Here is a 23903-nt window from a genome sequence, read left to right on the forward strand (position 1 = left end):
TATACGAGCTACAAATATCAGCATTCACATCTCAATGGTATATTTACTGAATTATTGGTAATAAATAACAGTGCAGTGATGATAACAAGGCAGTAATTCTTATTATTTTACTTCTTGCACGAAATAGACAAGAATGAATAATGATAACCTTTAAGTATTGAATACTTAACACCTCAATATGTTCAATCATGGTTGTGGCATTGGAAGGAGTGAAAGCAAAACATTGGTAAAGACAAAGTTGTGTCATCTTTATCAATCATCAAGTACAATCTTGCATAATATGAGACCCAATTCCACCACAATTTGTATAAGAAATGGTGGCCTCTCCAAGATATATCATACCCAAATCTCAATACAGTTATAGCTTATATAGGTAAGATGGTATTGTTTGCATTGCTGATGAGTAAAAAGAATGGAACGTGTATGGAGAAGGGGTATTATGCTTTCATGGCGCTATCATCATGCCATGTGGAATGTTACCGATATGGAATGCATAGGACTTCGATATCATCTTTGCCGCTTGAATGTTAACAGATTTTGTGATTTGTACAATATATGTGTGAAGAATATAGAATATTTTTTTGTATAAATGTTCTGGTACAACCTTTGACTAAGTAGTTCCAAAGACTGGACTGGGGACGTAACATACATTCTTGCTTTTGAACTCCGGTCAAAAGACATTAAGAAAAATATATAGCAAAGTTAGCTGTTCAGCATTTTAACTGTGCTTTATTTAACGTAAGAAAGTTGGTACATCAGAAGGTAACATTAGATGCAGGATATACACAAGACATTACCATAATCAATTTGGTAAATATATATTCCAATGTTTCAGTACCCTTCAAGAATGCAGTAACTGCTTCAATTTCAATGGTTAACAAAGAAATATTGGCAAAAATAAAACAAACAATCATAAAGCTGCAGTCTTCGGGAAACAAGTTATATAATATCTTTTTGCCAACATTTATATAAATATTGAGAAAATACAAAAATATTCATGTATACACGTTTGTCTTCGCATGGAACATATCCCGAAACATGGATACTGCCTAAACTTCTCTGCTATGTTTGCAGTGAAGAGTTTCACATGCTACAGAAGTCCCTTTTGCAATCATCACATAACTCCCACCAACAACAATGGATATCAATGTATCACAGAAACTACAGCCAAGTAAACTCTTCGTTGAAATTACAATCTGCCGAATTATTGTACGCAGGATTGACAATACCGCCACTCTGGACATAAGGCTTGACAATTATGTCATCTGATGCCCCAAGATCATTCATCAGAGAGTTATCACTACTGTTTATCATGTTACTTTTGTCACTGCTGCCAATGATTGTGCCAGCGTCATCCTCGGACATACAGGTGTCAGATCCGTAAAAAACCTCTTGAAATATTGAATCAATATTGGTACTCTCCAATTCATTATTATTATTATTGTTCGTGTCTTCATTTGCGTAATTATAAATAGGTGTTACTGAATTCATTGTAATCATGCCAGAGTCGTGCGACATAGATGAACTTGCACTACCATTTAAGCGTGATGAGGTTACGGATCCACCAATTTTGTCCCCAGTGGAACGTGGACGAGCGGGTGTCAACTGTCCTCCCTTGACACTATCCGTGCGGGTCGGAGATCTCTCTACATTCAGGGCTTTATTAGCAGGAGGTAAAGTTGCATTGACCTTTGAAACATTTGGTGACGGACCTAAGCTTTTGTTTCCCTTCTGAGATGGACTTGGGCTATTCGCGTCATTATTAGCAACTTTATGGACACTGACTTGAGATGAGTGCAAAGCTTTGTTACCATTCATGTGATAGCTGCTGACACTTGCACTTGTCTCATCTTGAGATGAATTCACATCCCGGCTATCATTCATGCAATAGCTAAGAACACTAGCGCTCGTTTCATCGTCACTCGTCGTTATCCTGGGTATGCCAAGCCTTGGTCTGTCTACATCGAGTCCTTCAACTTCAGACATAGGAACAACCTCAGTCCCTGGTACTAAGTCATTTTCGCTTCGAGTGACAGTAGCAGTAACAGGCACAATATGCAATGGTTGGACACGACTTCTTTGAGATACAGCATCGTAATCAGTCGATGACTCAAATATTTCTTCAAATTCTGTTGATTTGTCTGTTAGCACGGACTCTTTTCTCTTCTTGGTCTTGGATTTCTTTCGCTTGGGACGTTTATTACGTCTGGAAAGAAATATTGAAAACAGGCACTTACTAGTAAGTCGATTATTTATAAGTGCTCTAGCTGCTAAAAACAAACACATTTCTACCAAATCTTAATGCTTATAATGGAATCACTGGATGATACTTGATTCAAAGGAAAATTAGAGTATTTTTATGTAAGAATCACTGAGATAAAATCATGCTCGCAAAATTTACGATAATGTTTCTTATTGGTAAGCAGTCGGAGAGTAGTCAAAATCAAATTTCTTTGTCTAGTCTAAGGTGTCTTACATATAGAATAGAAATTGATACATCCCTATACGTAGTGGTTGTCTCACCTAACTCTGCTTGAGTGGAGCTGCCATTTTGGTCTACATTTTAGCTGCACTATGACGATATTTGTTGAGACAACAAATACCTCTAGTTTGGTATTAGTTCCTTAACGTAAATGCATTATTTCATTTAAAAAAAAGATTTTCACGAGAGGATCTACAACAGTAGTTAAGCAGGAGCAAACAATGCTATGGATGTTGGGAAAAAAATATTGGGAAAGTTTCAGAAAATGTTTCATCAATTTATTTCATTATGTGGATATGAGCATATAGAATTTTGCAATGTCGACTCACTGCATGAAGTTACTGTTCAATAATTTGTCAGCATGCATTCTATCTGAGCTAGAGCAAAGATTAGCAAGTTTCAAACGTGCAGAAGCGAAATGAAATTAGGCGCCTTTTCTTAGTTTGCAAAAGTATAAATAAGTGTACAACTTGATATCATATTGTGCCCCAAAATAGAAGAGTTTCTTAGTATAATATAGTCTCTTGTTGACTTACACCAAAGGACGCCTATAGCTAGAGGAGAAGGAACAGGAACTTAAGGTGGAAAATCTGAAAAAAATGTGATATATGTAGTGCCAGACTCGAGAAGAACCCCCGTTATCCGAAATACTTCTTCAAATTTTAAAATACAGAACACATAACGATTTATAGGTTTCTTTGAGGCTTTGTATGGAAATTACGATTTAATATTTCAAGGTGTTCATCTGGTCATAATCTTAATTATTTTGGTGTTTATGGTGCTCAGACAATTACATATTCTAGCAGGACGCACTACAGTGTAATACAAAGTTGATGCAAAGTTTTGTTAAATATATAAACTGTAGATCGTATATACGCATGTGATTAAAGCATTCGGGTTATGAAAAATATGGATGACTTATTGTTTGTAAAAGGTTAGAACACAAGCACAGACACACAACATTAAATCTTTTATTCAAACTGTAACCTGAAATGGTAAGCTTTGTAAGTAATATTGCTAACGGGTAGTTAGTAGCGGGGGGGGGGGGGCTATAAAAAGATAAGATGTGTCTAATCTATGATGGCAGGTTAAAGCTACAAAGCAGGAGGATCTAAGATCCTAGAGAAGGGTTCCTAGAATCCGTTAGTACATGACTGTATACCTCATGGTCAGCATTTTGTCTCCACCTCTTGACACCAGATGCTGTTACCTAAAGTCAAATGGTAGATGTAGTGTTAGTAGAAAATATGTGCTTGCAAACTAAATGATATTAGTACAAAATGAAGTGATAGTATTACCATTCATTTTCCTCCAAAATGTATGCATTCATTCACCACTTTAAGTGTAATCTACTTGACATAAACTCTAACTCTAACTAGTCCACGACTCAATCAGGATATTGGTACCTTAGCTTGGCACAACATGATTTATCATACTGATAACGATTTGGTAAACTTGAAAAAATCTTTACTATAGTACGTTTCAGTTTAGTGTGTAGGGTAAAGATCTTGATAAAGATACAGTTTTTGATGATAAAACAAAGCAATACACAACAGTTCTAAGAGAGGGAAGTTGTTAAAATCAAAAATAAATTGGTGGAACATTTTAGACCCCTTGGCAAGTTCTTGCTGTTTTCATGATTTACCTAGTTATATAAACGTAAAGGGAGCCGTAATGAATAGCATTAACCCAAACTTGCTGAAAATAAGGTTGCGTTAAATTAATCATCTCACCTGACTTTAATGGGACATTAACAACTGGGGTGCGAGCAACAACGTCGGGTATGACAACATCGACAGAATCATTATAACACGACTCGAAGCCATGGTTAATACGGTGTTTTCTTTTCCTTTTTCCTTTTTTAAGCGGTTTAAGCTTTTTATGCCTGCGATATAAAGTAACCAATTGATGAAAATTTGAGTTAGTAACTTTTGTGCTTTTTGACATGCAGGATGTGTTTCACAAAAGGGTTTCAGTTTAGGCAATCTATCAGTACACAATTCATAAAAAGGGGCTGCATAAGTAGTGGCACTGTCATACCTATTGTTACAAAGCGTCCTCTGACTCATGGGAGTCATGATGGATTGCCTTAGAAGAAGATTATGGAACATGCAGGGAAATTATCTGAGATTTGACAACCATTTTTTTGTAAATTCACTGTGAAATGATTATACCATCACCAATGGATGAACCAGTGAGCCACCACCATGCCAAATCTTAAAAAAGAAATTTCTGGCTGGAATGTTATTCCAATTACTATCAAACAGAATATAATGAAAAAGTTGTATTTCGTGCTTTAAACAGAGGTGGGGTTGGATAAAGTCATCCATGTTGCATATCATGTCATGCTAAGTTATAGAAAAAGGTTGATATCTTGAGCAAAAGTGCTTACGTCTTGGTTGAAAAAGCAAGAAAGGGTTGACGAGGATTTTAAGCACAGTACGCCACATGAGAAATTGAAAACACCTCATTCCAAAAAAATATGTATGATGTTACCTTCATATCACAGTTCTGTGAGCAACAGGGGAATAAACAAAATGTGATAGTGTGAACTACAGGAAGGTACTTTACTTGTGGAGAACACTAGACTAGGGGTAAGGAGAACTTGGGCAGCTTTCCTGTGCAAAGTGACATTAGAGAGGATTTCTAAAACCAAGGCTATTTCGAGTGATTATATTGGCGATTGAAAGATACCCTAAAATAACAAGCAACTTTTGCAATAGCCTGCGAACTACATTCTAGCCATTGAGGTGTCTGTTATCTCAAGGAGGAAAATCGTGATGCATGAAAAACGGTCGTCTAATACTATTACTGAACAGTGAAAATGAGGGATCTATGATCTACTGTATGTTTTAGTGTCATGTTTACAAGGAAAATGAAGGATCTATGATCTATCGTATATCTAAATAAATATTAGTGCTAGAAGTCATCCTAAACAGTGTTGTTCGATGGCTCTTTATTGTAGTTGCATTCACTAATGGGGCCTAGATTGCAATAGTCCTGTCATTAAAGCAAGTCTGATAGACCTTCAAAATAAACAGATAACTGTTAAAAAATCAAGCAACTACACGTAGTGCTCTCACTAGAACATTTGGCAACGTAACTAAATCTATATACTACAACCACATATAAACATGCAGAGTGTGAAATACATAGTCAGCGCCACCAAGAGCTTGATAGTTCCACATAGAGGACGACTTACACCGGTATTTCGCCGTTTGTGCCTTGAATGATGGAGGTCATGGAGGTAGTAGTAGAAAATAAGGATTCGCTTTGGGCAGTATCTGGTTCGTTGACAATGATCATGGGATTACCATCCTCGTCACTGATAGGTGCAAAGAAAATGAAGAAGGATATTTAGAAAACTAAGAACTGCATCTCCTCGAGGTTCTATCATGGCCATGTCTTCTACTTTAGTTAGTAACCAAGCAGAGAATTATTCTATTTCTTCTGATCAATAGTTAGACACCATATATTTAGACAAGCTGTTCCTTGCAAATCTTCCAATAACCTTTAATCTCAATTGACACAGTTGAAGCAAACTATAACCTGTTTCTTGCAGTAGGTTTACCATGGACTCTTGCAAAGAAGCAGTGCACCTGCTGAAATATCTTTAGATCACAAAGCCCTTAACCTGTAAAAAGCTGAGCAGACTCAACCCTATTGCACATATATCATGAAATATTTGTCTTGCCTGAGGTATTACATCGCCTCACCATATTGGTTTAGATAGGCCCTGTATAAAAGCTGCCTCACCGGTGATTTGTTTTGTTGGTTACCAAATGTTTGTCATAACAAAATGACATTGTTGGTTGAAAAAAACCAAGCTGATCATCGTCAACACCATCTCACATAGGGGCAGTATTTCAACTGAAGACATGTTAAGATAATTGGTTACTTGTAAAGTAATAGTCCAAACAAAGTTGATTAGTAGCACAATCTATTCTAAGGGAATCTAGCACAAGTGGTTATTGACAAGAAACTTCTATAACTTTAGGTCCTGTAAAATCAAATCTGATACGTCAGTTTTAGAAAGTAAAGGGTGCAATTGATAGCAACAGTTCTTTGAATTCCACCTTGAACAGGAACAGTCAATTATGTATAGCTAGAAGAGAACATGCAAATGAGGGAGCATAGAGGCTGGGGGTTTTAAAAGGACCTTTCGGATCCAGGTTTAGTGGGTTCAGCTACTCTAGTCACTGCAGTTAGGGCCGACACCATACTGAGTTAATCCTCACATAACACACTTCAGACTTACATATTTGTTGAAAGAACATCACTATTATCGGACAAATATGGCTCATGACTGCTGATGATGATGTTGCCAGGATTTGTGATTTTAATAGCACCATTAGAAATGACATCATCCTTTAATGTGGTGTCATCACTAGAGTTTGGAACACGAATAGAAACCGTATTATGATACCCATCAATGTCATCGGTATCTGTAAAATCATTTTGTATTACAAGAGCATCTGTATCCTTCACATAGATAATACGAACATCGTCTGAATGGATATTATTTGTTTCATGTGTTTCACGTGTTCTGGCGTCATCATTAGAATGAAGCGACGTCTCGTGGGATCGTGTTGTACCAGCCTGAGACAGCGCTTCATCAAGCAGATTCATGACCATTATTTGTTCCTCAAATAGTGCTTGAGATGCTGTTCTGAATGGAGCAGAATTATGACTGAAAACAAATAGATCATACTTATTTGAAAAAGTCCAAATCAACACTTTAAAACGTGCTCAACTTCCCCACTTCAGATTGCATTGTTTAACACAAAATGAAAGAATATTCACGTAATCACGTTATAAACCTCAGTAACTGAAATGACTGAAAATAATTGACAAAATATCGACCTAAATGTTATTGCCTTTGTCATCTGGAGTTGCTAGGTGCCTCAGGAACAACAGGTCCTAAAAGAAGAAAACACCACTTCAAGTCATCACTTACTTCACAGTCTCTGAGGTCAAAGAACCATTCACCAGAACTTCATGAAAAAAATATGAAACAACATTAATCCATCTTAGGAATATTTTTGAAGAATCTATAAATTACATGGGGTTCCACTGTAGCTTTCAATGACTGCATTGTATCTAAATTGTTCTCTCTTCAAACGAATCTTTCGGCACGATTCCCCCGCCAGAGCCCTGAACTGTGTTCTTCTGGCTAAGTGGGCCTCTGGCGCTGGGTGCACAAAGGGCACCCTTCTGGATTCTGTAATCGATCTCGGCTTGGCGCCCGCTTCCCTAGCGTTTTCTCCTCGGTGTCGCTCGACTGACCGTCCGGCTGTCCCCGCTGCAGAGGATGGGATTGCGGACTCATTACGTGGTCTCCTCCTCAGCAGCGGGTACGACACGAGGGGTTCAGCCGAGCACACCATGGTCAGATTACTTACACGGGTGTTTTGATTCAACTTGATAGGTTGTACATGTAGTTTTAAACTTGTAAAATATTTGATTCTCCTAAACTGGAGGTTTTAATAAAAAAAAAAAAAAAAAAAAATATATTCTGCAATTTAACTTGACAATTAAGAGCTCCGTTTGCTGTCCTTTCCATCTAAATTCTGAAATCAGCTTGATCTAAATTCTGAAAGCAATTCATTAAAATTATTATTTTACAAGAGTTTTGAATTGCCAATGCTGATGGTCTTCGGGAACCTTGCTGTTTTATACCTAAAACAATATAAAATGCACAATACAAATATTCTTAACAACACAGTTGTTACATGGGGGCTTCAGTGATGTTACCTGTCATTGTCAAATGCAAGATGGTTTGAAGAGAGAGCTTTTCTTGTGATTTTTTTAAAACCTATATTTGTTACTAGGGATAGTCACTACTTACATTTGTAATGGTTCACCATTTTCATCATCAGCAGTTGACTCTGCATACAAAGGATTAGCCAGGAAGACACCACTTTCTGAGCCAGTCTTATTCAATGTTCGAGATAGAAGCATGGCATTCTTGTGCTTCTCTGCTTGTCTTCTGAAATATCAAATGAATAGATTCAGTCAATAATAGATCCTAGTCATTGGCTTTGTAAATATTGCATTTATGGTTGGAATGGTGATGGTGATAATTCTGAGGTCTCTGGGATAAATTGTGAGACTATTTTTACTAATTAGCGACTGGACATGACTTAATATTGTCATAGACTATAACTTACTTTCTCCAAGAGTGGTAGACAACAATAATGCCTAAGATACATCCGATAACAATAACCATTCCGAGGGCCATGAGGGCTGCCTCTGCCGTTCTGATTGAGTATGACACCTTCTTGACCGAGATGTATTGGAAATTGGTCCCCTCGATGCTGAAGCGTTTCCAGAGCTCTTCAATCGCGGCGTTCTTTTCAACAATTTTTCTGAAAGAGAAGCACGACAATGAGTGAGAATTTATATGCGATGGCACAGTTAATGATAAACTTAGGTTAATTATAGAGCTACCTTAAGAATAAGCCTGACTTTTATCACTTACCTTCTCAAAAATTCCTTCCGCACAATAGTGTTCCTCAGAAGATTCACAGCGTAGAAGTACATATCAGTCCTGAAATAACGAAACAGCTCTTGGAAAAAAGCGTGTGGTCATGCGAATGGGGTTGTAGTGTTGGAATATCTTGTTGACAACCGTGGTCCTTCTTATCCAAGGATGGTATTGCTATCAACATAGTACGTTACCTACACTCAGCTTTAAAAATTTTAGTCAATTAATCAAAATAAAGGGATTCGGTCAGTTAAAGCGATTTCATAAATATGTCAATTAAAACTGCTGAGACTCACTTTGATACATCTACTCTTGTTTCTCCTGAGCCTACATTTTCAACATGGGGCTCTAGCTTCTCTGCTCTGACCTCGTAGCCAAGGATCTGACTAAGATTGCTGGAAAAAGAGGAAATAAATTATATAAATGGACGATAGGGTGTAAATTGGAAAAAAAACTAGGAACGTAGAGGCGTAAACGGTACCATGTAGATATTGTTTACTTACCCGATGATTTCATCCTGTTTGTCCCTGAATCTGTTTGGTGATATATTCGCAACAAGGATGGTCTGTTGGCTGTCAGACAATACACTTACCTGAAAATAATTGAAAGAAGTGTCGTGTTATACTATTCATCATCATCATCATCATGTCCCGCAGCTGTTATACCATTGGGGCGACGCTGCATGCATGACTACTTGGCACCATAGGGATCGGTCCTCTGCAAGGCGGAGCAGGTCCTCTGTTCTACGTCTGTCCAATCTTTTATGTCATCCATCCAGATCCTCTTTGGGCGCCCTCGCTTTCGCTTTCCCTCAACTGTGCCCTGCAAGATCGTAATTGCCAGGGTTCCCTTGGCTCTGGTCACATGGCCAAACCATCTCAGTTTCCTCTTCTTGGCAACTGTCAACAGGCTGTCGTGACGTCCTCTGACCTGGATGTTGGTGGTGTGTGACGTGTAGTGGATGTTTAGAAGCCTTCTGTAGCAGTTTAGCTCGAACGCGTTGATGCGTTTCTCAGTCTCGGTGTTCAGCGTCCATGACTCAGCAGCATAGAGGAACACCGAGATCACCAATGATCTTAGTAGGTGAAGCTATGACTACATAGAGATGTTCCTATCTCGCCAAATCCTCTTCAGTCTTGCCAGGGCTGCTGTAGCTTTGGCAATTCGAACCTTCACCTCCTTCAGTGATGTCCCATCTTCTGTTTGAGGTATACGAAATCTGACACTTGCTCCAGATGGTAGTCCCTTATGCACACATCTATCTGCTCCTGGCCGCCAGATACCATGGTCTTTGTTTTCTCCAGATTGATCTCCATACCATATCTGCCGCTAGTCTTGTCTACTTTGTGGGAGTGGTCAATCTGGTTCTTCGGTGAGCCATGCAGGAGGTCGATATCGTCAGCGAATCTAAGATTGCTTATCTCTCGACCTGAGATCGCCAATGGGGACTCTAGTTCGGTGCACGCCTCTGCCATGATGTTCTCGAGGAATATATTGCATAGGGTTGGTGAGAGGAGACCGCCTTGTCTTACGCCAACGGTGGTTGGAAAGCAATCGCTGAAGACTTCTCCAACTTGGACCATGCTCCTTGATGCTGCATGTAGTGCCTCGATACAGTTGATAATGCCAGCGCTGATATTGTACCTCCTCAGGACTGCCCACAAGCCTTCCTGCCAGATTCGATCAAAGCATTTCTTGTAATCTACAAAGTTGTGGTACACAGGTTTGCCCAGCTGTCTGTATTTCTCACACAACACCCTTAGATTGAATATCTGTTCTGCTGTAGATCGGCCTTTACGGAATCCGGCTTGCTCCTCAGATAGGATTGCCTCAGCTTGCGGTTGCAGGCGCTTGAGGATCACCTTCAGCAAGATCTTACTCGGGTGGCTTATCAGGTTGATGGTCCGGTAGTTGTTGCATTTACGTAGATTTCCTTTCTTCGGTATAGGAATGACGATGGATGTTGTCCAGTCCTTAGGCCAATTCCCGGTCCCAAACACTTGGTTGCATATCCTAGTATATGCCTTGATCACCGTTTCTCCACGCTTGCAAGGAGCTCTGTAGGGATGTTATCAATTCCCGGTGACTTGCCAAGCTTCAGACTCTTCAGAGCTGCTTCGACTTCGCTCTCCAGGATTTCGGGGTCTGGATCAACCTGTTCTGTCATCTTGTCCTGGAGCTCTTGGAGAACCTCCTGCTCGGCTGTAATTTGGTAGTTGTACAACTCAGAGCAGTACTCATGCCATCTCTTTGTGATGTTAGGTTTCTCTGCAAGAAGGTTGCCATCGGCATCGTCAATGCACGTCAGTCGGCGCGGTTTCTGCTGGGTGAGCTCTTTAACTGTGGCCTTGGTGTTGTTTGCACGTAGGCTGGACTCTATGTGGTCACACTTGCTTTGGATCCAGCTCTCCTTGGCCTTGCTGACTTCTTTCTTGACTTCCTTGTTGACGGTACGTTAAGTGTCGCCGTCCTGGGGTGAGTTGAACCTGGATTGCTTCAGCTGCCGTCTCTCATCACATTTCTACAGGATGGTGTCGGTTATCCAGCTCTTCTGTTTCCGTGGTCGCCTTTTGCCTAGGACTTTCATGGCTGCTTCTCTCAGGTTCTCTTCAACTTGTTGGTTGAACTCCTCTGGTTCTAGGTCCATGCTCAGCAGATGTGCAAAGCGGCCACCCACTTCCGCTTGGAATTGCTCTACGATGTTGCTGTCTTTGAGTTTTGCGAGGTCGTAGCACACTCTTCTACTCGGCTTCCTCTCAATGTTCTTTAGGCGAAGGATAAGTGACGTCAACACGAGATCATGGTCGCTGCTTATGTCAGCCCCTGGGAAGGTTCGGGTTTTGGAGAGGTTGAAGCTGCTTCAGAATCTGTTGGCCACCATGATGTAGTCTGTCATGTTGTGGGTCTTACCGTCTGGGGAGTGCCATGTTGCCTTGCAACTCGGCTTCCTTCTTTGGAACGTGTTGCAGATCGTCAGCTCATGAAAACGAGCGAATTCGAGAAGCCTCAAACCTCGGTCATTGGTGACTCCCAGTCCGTGTCTTCCGATCGTGCCTTTCCATTGGTCGTGAGCATCAGGTCCGATTTTAGCATTCCAGTCGCCCATGGATGTCCTGCTTTGGCAGCCCTTGCAGTGTTGTTGTTACCGCATCGTAGTAGCTGTTCATGTGATCATCAGTTGCATCAGAAGTCGGAGCGTAGATCTGCATGACTGAGAGGTTGAAGGGCTTTGCACTTAGCCTGATATAGATGATACGGTCGGAGATAGGTCTGAACTCCATCACAGTATCCGCCGTATACTTGTGGATCAGGAATGCTGTCCCGCCTGCATGTTTCGAGTCATGCCCGCTGTGGAAGAGCCGATTGCCTCCGGCTGTCCTTGACTCCCCAACTCCAGTAAGTCTTGCCTCGGCTATGCCTATGATGTTCCAGGTGTAGCGTTGCAGCTCATGCTCTAGCTGTTCGATTTTGCCGTCAGCATTAAGTGTTCTTACATTCCATGTACCCGCTACGACTGTTCCTTTTCTCAGTTTCAGTTCTGTTGGTTTGCCAGTATCACACTTATCGCCACCACCCTGGCAGGAAATGGTGCGCGCGGACGTTGTTGACCCGGGTCTCGTCCGATCCGGTTTGGATACTTTATTTTTAGTCATGATCATTGTCAATTCACAGGCATAATATTTCCAAGCGGTGCCCATCTCCTCTCCTGGAAAGTGCTAGATGGCCGTTGGCTTGATAAGCTCATCCGCCCTTAAGATGGTTATACTATTAGACGTGTTTTACTATTAGAAAGCAAATAATATAGCAAATTGTCACAATATAAGTTGCAGTGAAATGTTATGATATAGCTTCTTGCACGTTTTACTGGAAAGCGAAGACGATATGATGGTGATGTCAATGGTGATGTTTGTTGCCAAAGTGCGCAACGTAAAAAGATTAACTTTATGACCATTCCTTCGAGAACTACATGAAAATGGACACATCAGTATTTTTGAGATGCCGTTTGATATGTGGTACACTTTTAGGAATTGTCGTAGACTTTAAACATGCTCTTACCGCCAGATCAGCTGTGTCATTGAATCCCTGTCCCTGACCATCTTTCACCATTATCCTGAAGGCGAATTCCTTCTGTGCGAACAAGCCGAAGCTGATCTTTGAAAGAACTTCCCCAGTGCCAGGATCCATGTAGAAGTATTCACCATCCGTACTGGGGATGATGCTGAAGACCAACTGCCCCTGGTCACTGCTATCCTTGTCGGTGGCCTGAAAGATAAATGGTGCTATAAAGTGTCAATATCTAGGTTAAAGCTTCAAGATCACAATCATACTGTCTTGGCATAGACGGGGATACAACTACTTTGATAAAAGCAGGACCGAAAATAGCCTTAGGATGGCACTACTAGGCCAATTGTAGCGGCATTCAGCTTAAAAAGGAAGCAGAACTCAACAATACCAACCTTTATGTAAATGACATGGGAGTTGAATGTAGCATCAGCAGGCACACCAGCAATGTTCTTCTTTCTCTGGAATTCTGGTGGGTGATCATTCACATCGGCAACATTAATGGTGATAGTAGCTTCATTTGGCTTATCTAAAAAAATATAATGAATTGTAGCTGGTTTTGCCTTGCAAGCTTCAAAGCTAAGGAGTAGATTCCAGGTTGTTTGATGTCATAGAAGCTTGGAGCACATGTCTTTTGAGATAAAAAGAAAACTAGAACAGTCTTTTACTAAAATGCTTTACCTGTTGCTCTTCTTCTCCTTGATTTTGGGGTTTTGCTTTTTTTAACAGCTTCTGCTCTTACAACTAGAATGTATTTGGAGACACTCTCTCGATCCAGTTGCTTGTCACAATAGAGCTTACCATCACTGGGAACAATCCTGAAGTTACCTAAAATGACCAAACAAGAAAAGACAATTACTCACTTGTCAAGCTGAGAATGATACAACATATTTTGAAAGGATAACATTTTGCATCTGAGATGTAAAAATGAAATGTTTGCAAGGTTTCTGAAACTGTTCATCTCAACTTATACAATACAGGTCTTCATATATATTTTAATCCGAAGAAAGCCACTTCGATATGCTCCTCACCTGCTTCATTCCCACTGACAATGCTATACACGACCGGTCGTCCAATATTTTCATCTGAGGTGCCCAAGTCAATGACAAGCTGGCCTGGACTCTGGTTTTCTTTGAATTCAATGTTATATTCTTTCTTATCGAACATTGGAAATGGGCTGCTATCGGCAATATAAATCTGAACCTAAAAAGACAATATGAAAATGCTTTAAGTGATAGAAAGGTATATTTGGTGAAAGAGTTGACAACTTTTGCAATCGTCTTGCGCTACTGTGAAATGAGGACAGTAGTTGAACAAAAAGATTAAAATTCCTACCTTTGTCGTAGCGGAGGATGGTGGGGCATGGAAGTCAGTTGCCATTATATCAAGCAGGTACTCGTATTTCACCCTGGCACTTATTATCTTGGCAGTAGTTAGCTCTCCAGTGTTATTATTGATAACGAATGTTCCATCAGCGTCTCCTCCTGGATTATGAAAAGATTGATTGAAAGGTACAACTGAGCACAAAGCATAAGGTGCAAAGCCTTCACCCTGTTCATCATTAATTGAATAAAATCTTTGAAAACCACATCATGCTTTTTGTTTCATTGGTTGGCCAGGCAAAGACGTTTATAGCATCCTTGCTCTTCAGCTTCCTGTTTCTGGAAATAGCGTCCATCGCAGACCATGTTCATCGAGTGAATTATGACTCGGTATATCATGGAGGCTTAATTTCTGTTAAGTGTAAGCCAGTAGAATCGTTTATAAAAATAAATATATGACAATTTACCTGAAATGTTATAGGAATATTCTCCTCTGCCAGCATCCAGGTTAATCACAGAACTACCTACTGCTAGAGCATCTGTCACATTGACCAAGTAAATTGAACGGATGAAAACCGGGACATTGTCATTCATATCTATGACATTGACGTTGATCTGGGCTGTGCTGCTCCTTGGAGGGTTCCCCAGATCCACTGCGGCAACTTTTATTTCATAGGAGGATGTTGTTTCATAGTCCAGGGATCGAAGTGTCTTTAGAATACCATATCCATCTGAAATACGTTTATGTTTATATTGCTGTATGTTTAGAACGATCAGTGGTGATTTAAAGTGATTGTTAAGGGTGATATTTTGCCTATTCAGAGTAAGCTATACCTTGTCATAAAATTTACATATCTCAATGTAGTAATATATGTTAAGAAAAAAGACATTTCCCTACCTTTGTTTTCTATGAAGAACATATTGTCACCTCCACTTAACAGTGAAAAGAATATCTGTCCGTTAAGTCCACCATCGCTATCATTGGCATAAACTCGCACAACCTCAAGGCCAGCTTTGTCATTCTCGTTTACAGCGACAGAATATGGATCGCCATAGAACGTGGGGATATTATCATTTACATCTTTCACTGTGATTGTAACAAGGACACTACTTTTCTTGCCTCCTCCATCGGTAGCTTCCACTACCAGTTTATATGTTTCCTTTTTTTCCCGATCGAGAGGTTTGATGACTGATAATACTCCTGTGGCATTGTTAATCTGGAAGGTTTCATCTGAAAATGAAATGTTATTGTTCAAACCATACCATCAATCTTCTGTTGGAGTGCATGTACATGCAAAAGATGAAATGCAAGTATGAATGCTCCATTCGCCCTGACTTCGTTCCTTTCTAAAAGTAGAATCTATTGAGATATTGGAGGTAGTCTCTATTGGAAGTAGGCCAGTTTGGCACTGCTGATCATCTTTTCCTCGATCGATATATTTCTGATAATAACTCATTTCTCAGTGACTCATATTAACATTAATAGATTATGAGTTATATTTTGTGCTCTATTTAGGCAATGTCGTTAGTTTTTATAGCATCAGTCGTAATCTCACCTTCATTTCCACTTGAGATAGTGTAGGTTATTGTTCCATTTGACCCATAGTCTGAATCTTCTGCAAGTATAGTTCCAAGGGCATGGATGCTGTGATTGCCTTCATTCACAGTGAAGTCATACTTGGGGTCCGCAAAGGTTGGACTGTGGTCGTTGATGTCCTCTAAGGTCACAGATACCTGTGAAGAAAGGAAAATATTGCGTCAGTAAATGCTATTGCAAAGAATCACGCGGCAAAGGTTTAACTAAAGCACTAGTGGGCAGATTGGATGGTAAAAGTGTGTTTGGGTAACCTATGGTTCCGTTCTGTGACGCCTTCTCTCAGTGTGAAGAAAGTGCCTGTTGCCTGTTGCTCAAAATGTTGTATCAATCTGCTGGAAAATCAGCATTTCACTGTGAGACCTGGCATAACTGGGGATCCAATAAATAAACATTTGCTTCCTTCAGATTAAAAAGATGAATCTTTGAGAGTTTTGATTGGGAGGAGTTCGACCAAAATTTCAAGATTTTTTTTCTCGGTTAGCCTTGCACATATTCTGTACCCTTAGTCACGGCTTGGTTGGCTTGGTTACTTCAATCCGCATGCATAACCGGGTGCAAAATCTGGAAATTTTGTTTTGACTTCTGCCAAATGTGGTGATTCAGACAGTAGAGGCCTCAACAAAATGGGTGTCATGATGTGCATGCTAATGGGAAAGGAAAATAACACTGGCCAGTGTGCACAGCACACATGTATTCAAAAATAAGACGTAAGGGAATTTTTGAAGAAAACGAGACAGTGTGGATAGCAGTATTTTTTATCTAGTTCACAAAAACGTAGCGGAAATGTCACATTTGATCACCCTAGCAGTCATAGTGAACTAGACATTTGAGAGCTTGAATGATACGTAGCACTCATATGTGACTCTAGAGAATTAAAGATTCACAGTATTTAAATATGAAATGTCACATTAAGAACGTGAAAGATTCTAAGGAATCTAATGTGACAATTGAAAACATATAAAAATCTGACGTGACACTTAATAAGAGCTTTACAGTTTTACAGTATTCTATGGCATTTTAGAACTTTAAAGATTCACGTTGTCTAATGTAACAGTTGAGATGTATTTGGTACGTAAAATTGACAGTCGATGTGAAATGATGGTTTTCAGACTAAAAACTACTGTACCTGTTTCTGTATAAAAATACAAAGCAAATGGGTTAAACACCTAATACACATAATCAATAAAATCAAAATGGAAAGACTAGTCATTAGTTAACTGACTTTTACTTGGATTGCTACGATATCGCACATCGATGAAATAGCCCTACATGCCTTTATACGACAAGACAACTGATGCAGAAGACACTTAAAATTTAAAATATAAATACGAGGAGAAAAAAAAATGACACTAAGAATTTTAAACTTTATTAAGTATCTTGAGTCGGTTGTTAGAGTTCGACAAATGTATTTGGAAAGCTTTGTGGACTTGCAGTTGAAGGCGCAAAAGGAACAAGGAGAGAGTTGCATTGTCTGTTTGAGACTATCAGACCATCAAATAATAGTGTTGGTTATCATGTTGCTACTGCGATTCAACTGATTCTAGTGCCATCAACTGCGAGTCATAACAGTCGGCAAGCGGGGAGAATCATTTGCCCTTCTTACTAGCCACTTAATAGGAATATAACAAGTACTGAGGACTTACGACGGCATAAGATGTCCTCTGTGGGATCCTATTGGCTGTGAGGACCTTGACAGTGAAGGAATAGTACATCCTCTCTTCTCGATCTAGTCGTTTACCAGTTGTGGTCACATTGCCCTGAAAAAAAATGTTTACTTGTTTTAGCACAGTATCATACAGCTATATGGTAATCTTTATCAGCTAAAGCTGTTGGCGAGTTCATGTCCAGGGCAGAAATAGTTATGGTTGTGATGGTATATAAGAACATTGATCGAAATAAGGATCTATAATATGACGGCAACTAATGCGTTTTACAACTTATTGTTTATTAGATGCTCAGCTTCAGATGATTCACGTAAAGGTTACGACAAGAATATATATCAATACATTTGTGGTTGCTTACCGATGTCTTATCAAGGGAGAAGAATTCATTCTCTTTCGTCAATTCGTAGTTCAATACTGTCGTTTTATCCTTTGTCGTGGCCAAAACTTGTACTACGAAGGTTCCTTTGGGCGATTCCTCTGCCAGAATGACATCATACGATGCCTTGACGAACTGCGGCGTATCATCGCTAATGTCGTCAATCTTCACATAAAGTACAGCAGAACCAGATTTGGAGGGAACTCCAGCATCTTTTGCAGTGACAGTTAAATCCAAAGTTGAATTATTCCCAGAATTCGACGTTACGTTCGGCCCCAAAAATCCTTCAGATATCAACTTGTTTTTATCGATGTAGACAGCAATCGTTATAAGACCAGTATCAGGATTGATAGCGAAATATTGTGAACCTGGTCCAGTTAGGGAGTATGTCAGTTTGGCATTATCGCCTTCATCTGGATCCATTGCTCTTGGCCAGACGATGACAGATTTTACTGGCGATTTCTCCAAGATATTCGCGCTGTAGACAGCTTCTTCAAATGTGGGGTTGTGATCATTGATGTCTGTGACTTTGACTCTAATTGTGGACTGTCCCTGAAGCAAGGGATTTCCACTGTCGTTTGCGTAAATCTGGAAAGCATATTCGGGTGTCTTTTCTCTGTTGAGTTTCTCAGTCGTGGTGATGTTCCCATCTTTACTAACGGCAAAGGGTACTGAAATGAACAAAATGAAAATATTGCTAACTATACAGTATCGGGGCAGTTCACATGTAGGAAGCCAATTATACAAAGTGAAGCTGGATTTAAAATAGGACAGGCGAACAAAATCTGCGACCCAAAATATCTCTGTTGGTGATGTTGCATCTGTTGTTTGTTCATAAAGCATGTAAAGCTATCATAGAAAATACAATTGCTTTTGAAGGGGATTTTGGCAAAGACGTTCCTGCCAGGTAAAATCACCGCATACCTGATGCATTCATAAAGTAAGTGATAGTTCCATTTTCTCCAAGATCCTCATCGTTGGCCCGGACTTGAGTGACAAAAGATGGGGCAGCTTGTTCCTCTGCTACATCAACACTTATCTCAGATCTGGAAAAAAAACAAGAAATATTTCAACACTAATAAAACTGTTCCGAGAAAATTATTTTTTAAAATTAACTTTAAATTTATATTTCACCCTGTCTTATGAACTACCTACCTGTCGAACTTCGGAGCGTTATCGTTGTAATCAAGAATTGTGATCTCAACATTCACAAATCCTTCCAGTGGACCAGGTACAACTCCTCTGTCTTGTGCCGACACATTCAAGGTATATTGATTCACTGTCTCACGGTCAAGTCCTCCCGTCACATATATGTTGCCTGAATAGCAAAACGAACTTAAAAGTTAAAACTGAAGATGGTCACTTTCGATTTTCACAGTAGCCTCGGTCTACCATATGTGAACGCCAAGTGTTTGTGTTTGAATCATGTACGAATGTATGTGGAAAGGCAAAGGAGACACTGGCTCACATCTTAGTAGGTTGCGAAGTCCACAATTTCCAGGCTCACAAAGAATGGCACGACGCCGTTTGCAAGACAGTAAGGAGACACATACTGATGGATACCATCGGTATGTCGTCTCGAGAGGCCGGGGTCAATGACCACTCCTACTCCGGAAAGAGGCTAAGATTACTCTGGGACACGCTGGTCCCCACGGGCCCGGCAATAAAACACCGGCGCCCCGACATGCTTGTCTTTGATGAGAAGGAAAAGGAAGTACTAATCGTCGAGATAGCTGTCAGCTCCGATAGACCCTCCTAGAACGTGCGTAGGAGAAACGATCCCAATACCTTAAGCTCGCAACAGACCTAGCCCGAAGCAACCCCGGTTGGAGGACCACATTAGTCCCCATCGTCGTTGGGACCTTGGACTCCATATGTTCTATACGGATGGGAGCTGTGAAGCTGGGTAAACTAACTCGGAGGAAGCGCTTGATTGAGGAATGCCAATGGTCAGCAATCTTTGGAACAACTCAAACTATCAAGCAACACCTCTCCCGGGACTAAGAGCGGACCTAGAACAGCATCTCAAGCTGGACAACGTCCAAACAACCGACATGCGTAGGGCGGGTTCGAGCACTGAGACTCGCCCCCGAACTGGCGTCATCGTGGGGCGTCCCTCAGCGACCGCAAGGAAGCCGGGGCGCTGTTAACCTTCCCTGAGCTTTTATCCGAGTACATTCGTGTTTAAACGTCCACGCTCTTCTCATAGAGAATACAAATGTTAGGTGAAAAGGAGAAGCAACTTACCTGACAGTCTGTCAATATAGAACTTCCCATCATGTCCAGTTACAATTGAGTACTGGATCATGGCATTAGCTCCCACATCGCCATCACTGGCAAACACACTTCCAACCTCGGTATTAGGCGCCGCTTCCTCACTGACTTTGAACTGGTATTCCAAATCTTTGAAAACAGGTCGCTGGTCATTGATGTCAGTCAGTGTTATGGTGATGTTTGTACTTGCACTCAGAAACCCAGCATTGCCGTTTTGGTCTTTTGCAACAACCTGAAATCACACCTCTGTAATTATTGTTATCTGTTAAAGCCGCAGGAAATTTGCAACCAAAAGGAAAATGACAGTGCCAAAAGATGTGATTTGGAAATTCGTCGCCTGAAGCAGAAGTGTATGGAGCGTTATTCCGTCTTATTTCAACTCACTTAAGCATTTTGAATGGACAAAAATAGAAGGAGTGATCAGCAAGCACTGGACAACTAATCTTACCGTTAGCATCAGAGTATCCTTTGTCTCCCTGTCCATAGAGGAGGAAGAGGTAGTGGACTTGACTTTGATCGTTCCCGTAGCTCCATCAATTGTGAAAAGTTGTGCATCATCACCACTCAGTTCATACTTAATCTTGGCATTATCACCATTATCAGCATCTCTTGTGGTTATTGGAGGTTTCTGCAAAACAATAGAAATGCAGTTCGATTATGTTATTAACTGTGGACTAAATGTTTATGAAATTTTTCCATTCAACGGGATGCCGAGTACGAGTCGGGATATAAAAAATCGCCGATTCGTAAAAGGTATGTTAAGTAAGAAATTATATTTCTTGAGTTACCTGGTCAGTTGCAACATTGTACAAGAGCAAAACGCCCTTCTTTAATGGCCGATTGATACAACAGGTGGGTCAGGGAGGGCAGGAGCTCTGCAGTGTATATTGTACTTACCACCACAACATTTGTGCCGGGAGGGGCATGTTCCGCTACAGTGCCAGCATACGGTTCATCAACGAAAACTGGTGGATTGTCATTTACATCCAAGATACTGATCTCAACTTCACAAGTGCCCTAAAACAAAAATAACTGAAAGTTAAGTATATCAAGCAAAACACAATAGTTGTGCTTCACTAGAAAGTGTAATCAATCAGCGTAACTCTATTTGTATGTCACCCGAAGATGACAACTGTTAATCATTGGTGGTTTTAGTTGTTCATGTCCAACCATCACCATCGTTGGTGCCTTCCTTTCGTCATGTTGTGATAGCTGTCATTTATTATCAACAGACGTATTGAAATCTAGAAGTTCTTACTCTTCGACTTGGCTTGCCCTTATCCTCCGCGGTCACAATGATGAAATACTTGTCAACTTGCTCCCTGTTTAGTATCCCAGCGGTCGTGATGCTACCATTCTGGCTAATTGCAAACAACCCTTGTGCATTCCTTGAGGTGATCTGGTATGCAATCTCCCCATTGAGTCCCTCGTCCTTGTCCGTTGCTGATACTTCCCCAACTGATTGTCCCGTCGTATTTGTTTTATCGTTTTCTGGGACAGAGAACTTGTACACAGCTTCTTTGAAGATTGGATTATTGTCATTTGCATCGACTACAATAATCTTCATCTTGGCCTATGGGACAGGAAATTAAAAGGGAAAGTGTGATTTGAAAAACATTAAACAGCAACCCAAGTTTATGTGATGAAAAACACTCAACTGCGACATCTGTCTCACTGTGTAATATATGATGAGCTTGCTGGGGGATTGCTACTCTACATACGTCCACCTGAAATACTTATAACAAGGCATCGCTATGACTACCTCCAAATGTCTCGGCCCTTACCAAAAATCTAACTAAAGATATGAAACTTACAGTTGAACTTTGTTTGCCATCAGTAACCTTTACAGTCAAATTGTACATGGCTTGTACAGTAATGTCCAAACTCTTGTTCAACTTTATGTCACCAGTCTGTGGGTCAACGATGAATGCTTCATCCGTATTTCCCTCGGGCTCTATACTGTACGTCAGATTTGTGTTAATCGGTTCGTCTGGGTCTGATGCAGCGATGGTGGTGATGGTGAATAACAGGGGTGACCCCTCAGACACTGGCACGACGTATTCTTGCTTCTCAAACTTGGGAGGCTTGTCGTTGATGTCCTTGGCATTGACTGTCACCTGAATGAGAAAAATGTGAGATATTTGTGGTACCGCTAAATATTGGCTGAAGTTATTCAAGAAAAGTGTAATTATTCAACATCGGAGGAAAGAAAGGTCATTACCCACGAGTCTTCAAAACATGCCACGATGACTTGCAGAAAATTACCAATAATAGATACTTACTGTTGTTGTAGCAGAGAGGGAAGGTGAGCCCCTATCTTGTGCCTTAATGGTCAAAACATACACTCCCATGCCGTTCTTTATGATGAGGCCTTGTTTCTCCCTGTCGAGTTCCTTTACAGCCCGTAATGTGCCAACATTGCTTCCTGTGTCAATAACGAACTCTTTGTCATCATTTCCTTGGAGGATGCTGAAGTCTATAGCAGCATTGTTCCCAGCATCCTTATCAGTTATTGTCACTTTGAATGCTAGGGACAGACTATCTGGACCTGAAACAAAATTGAACATTCAAAGCAACCATAATTTGAGGGAATGTATTTAAGTATCTCACAGATAGTGGTGAGAGTAAGGACGTAAAGATGAATGCCTACTTGCAATCAAATGAATGCCGTCTATGGACAGCCGTCTCATCATCATCATCATCATCATGTCCCGCAGCTGTTAGGCCATTGGGGCGACGCTGCATGCATGACTACTTGGCACCAGAGGGATCGGTCCTCTGCAAGGCGGATCAGGTCCTCTGTTCTACGTCCTGTCCAATCTTTTAAGTCATCCATCCAGATCCTCTTTGGGCGCCCTCGCTTTCGCTTTCCCTCAACTGTGCCCTGCAAGATCGTATTTGCCAGGGTTCCCTTGGCTCTGGTCACATGGCCAAACCATCTCAGTTTCCTCTTCTTGGCAACTGTCAACAGGCTGTCATGACGTCCAATGTGCTGGGTGACCAGCCCTCTGACCTGGATGTTGGTGGTGTGTGACGTGTAGTGGATGTTTAGAAGCCTTTTGTAGCAGTTTAGCTCGAACGCGTTGATGCGTTTCTCAGTCTCAGTGTTCAGCGTCCACGACTCAGCAGCATAGAGGAACACCGAGATCACCAATGATCTTAGTAGGTGAAGCTTTGACTGCATAGAGATGTTCCTATCTCGCCAAATCCTCTTCAGTCTTGCCAGGGCTGCTGTAGCTTTGGCAATTCGAACCTTCACCTCCTTCAGTGATGTCCCATCTTCTGTTTGAGGAAGACGAAATCTGTTACTTGCTCCAGATGGTAGTCCCTTATGCACACATCTATCTGCTCCTGGCCGCCGGATACCATGGTCTTCGTTTTCTCCAGATTGATCTCCATACCATATCTGCCGCTGGTCTTGTCTACTTTGTGGGAGTGGTCAATCTGGTCCTTCGGTGAGCCATGCAGGAGGTCGATGTCGTCAGCGAATCTAAGATTGCTCATCTCTCGACCCGAGATCGCCACGAGGGACTCTAGTTCGGTGCACGCCTCTGCCATGATGTTCTCGAGGAATATGTTGCATAGGGTTGGTGAGAGGAGACAGCCTTGTCTTACGCCAACGGTGGTTGGAAAGCAATC

At 40.9% G+C, this 23903-nt stretch overlaps 1 protein-coding gene across 1 annotated transcript in view; it reads right to left on the reverse strand.

The window, feature by feature from the left end:
• The window catches only part of LOC135487830 (protocadherin Fat 4-like), a 46581-nt gene continuing 22678 nt past the window's right edge, over window positions 1-23903 (reverse strand). The window contains exons 39-64 of the mRNA XM_064771971.1: window positions 22547-22812; window positions 22079-22381; window positions 21523-21837; window positions 21162-21281; window positions 20713-20892; window positions 20238-20496; window positions 19146-19308; window positions 18915-19036; window positions 17973-18661; window positions 17594-17707; window positions 15910-16087; window positions 15252-15584; window positions 14821-15084; window positions 14367-14515; window positions 14063-14234; window positions 13713-13859; window positions 13427-13560; window positions 13026-13232; window positions 9473-9561; window positions 9266-9364; window positions 8964-9032; window positions 8653-8850; window positions 8331-8471; window positions 5685-5807; window positions 3019-3072; window positions 1-2206 (exon numbers count right to left, since the gene is read on the reverse strand). Coding sequence (XP_064628041.1) covers window positions 1162-2206; window positions 3019-3072; window positions 5685-5807; window positions 8331-8471; window positions 8653-8850; window positions 8964-9032; window positions 9266-9364; window positions 9473-9561; window positions 13026-13232; window positions 13427-13560; window positions 13713-13859; window positions 14063-14234; window positions 14367-14515; window positions 14821-15084; window positions 15252-15584; window positions 15910-16087; window positions 17594-17707; window positions 17973-18661; window positions 18915-19036; window positions 19146-19308; window positions 20238-20496; window positions 20713-20892; window positions 21162-21281; window positions 21523-21837; window positions 22079-22381; window positions 22547-22812 — 5933 coding nt within the window. The 3' untranslated portion in view covers window positions 1-1161. The remainder of the gene's footprint in view (window positions 2207-3018; window positions 3073-5684; window positions 5808-8330; window positions 8472-8652; window positions 8851-8963; window positions 9033-9265; window positions 9365-9472; window positions 9562-13025; window positions 13233-13426; window positions 13561-13712; window positions 13860-14062; window positions 14235-14366; window positions 14516-14820; window positions 15085-15251; window positions 15585-15909; window positions 16088-17593; window positions 17708-17972; window positions 18662-18914; window positions 19037-19145; window positions 19309-20237; window positions 20497-20712; window positions 20893-21161; window positions 21282-21522; window positions 21838-22078; window positions 22382-22546; window positions 22813-23903) is intronic.

This window comes from Lineus longissimus, chromosome 1 (assembly GCF_910592395.1).
Source record: "Lineus longissimus chromosome 1, tnLinLong1.2, whole genome shotgun sequence".
Classification (NCBI taxonomy): Eukaryota; Metazoa; Nemertea; class Pilidiophora; order Heteronemertea; family Lineidae; genus Lineus; species Lineus longissimus.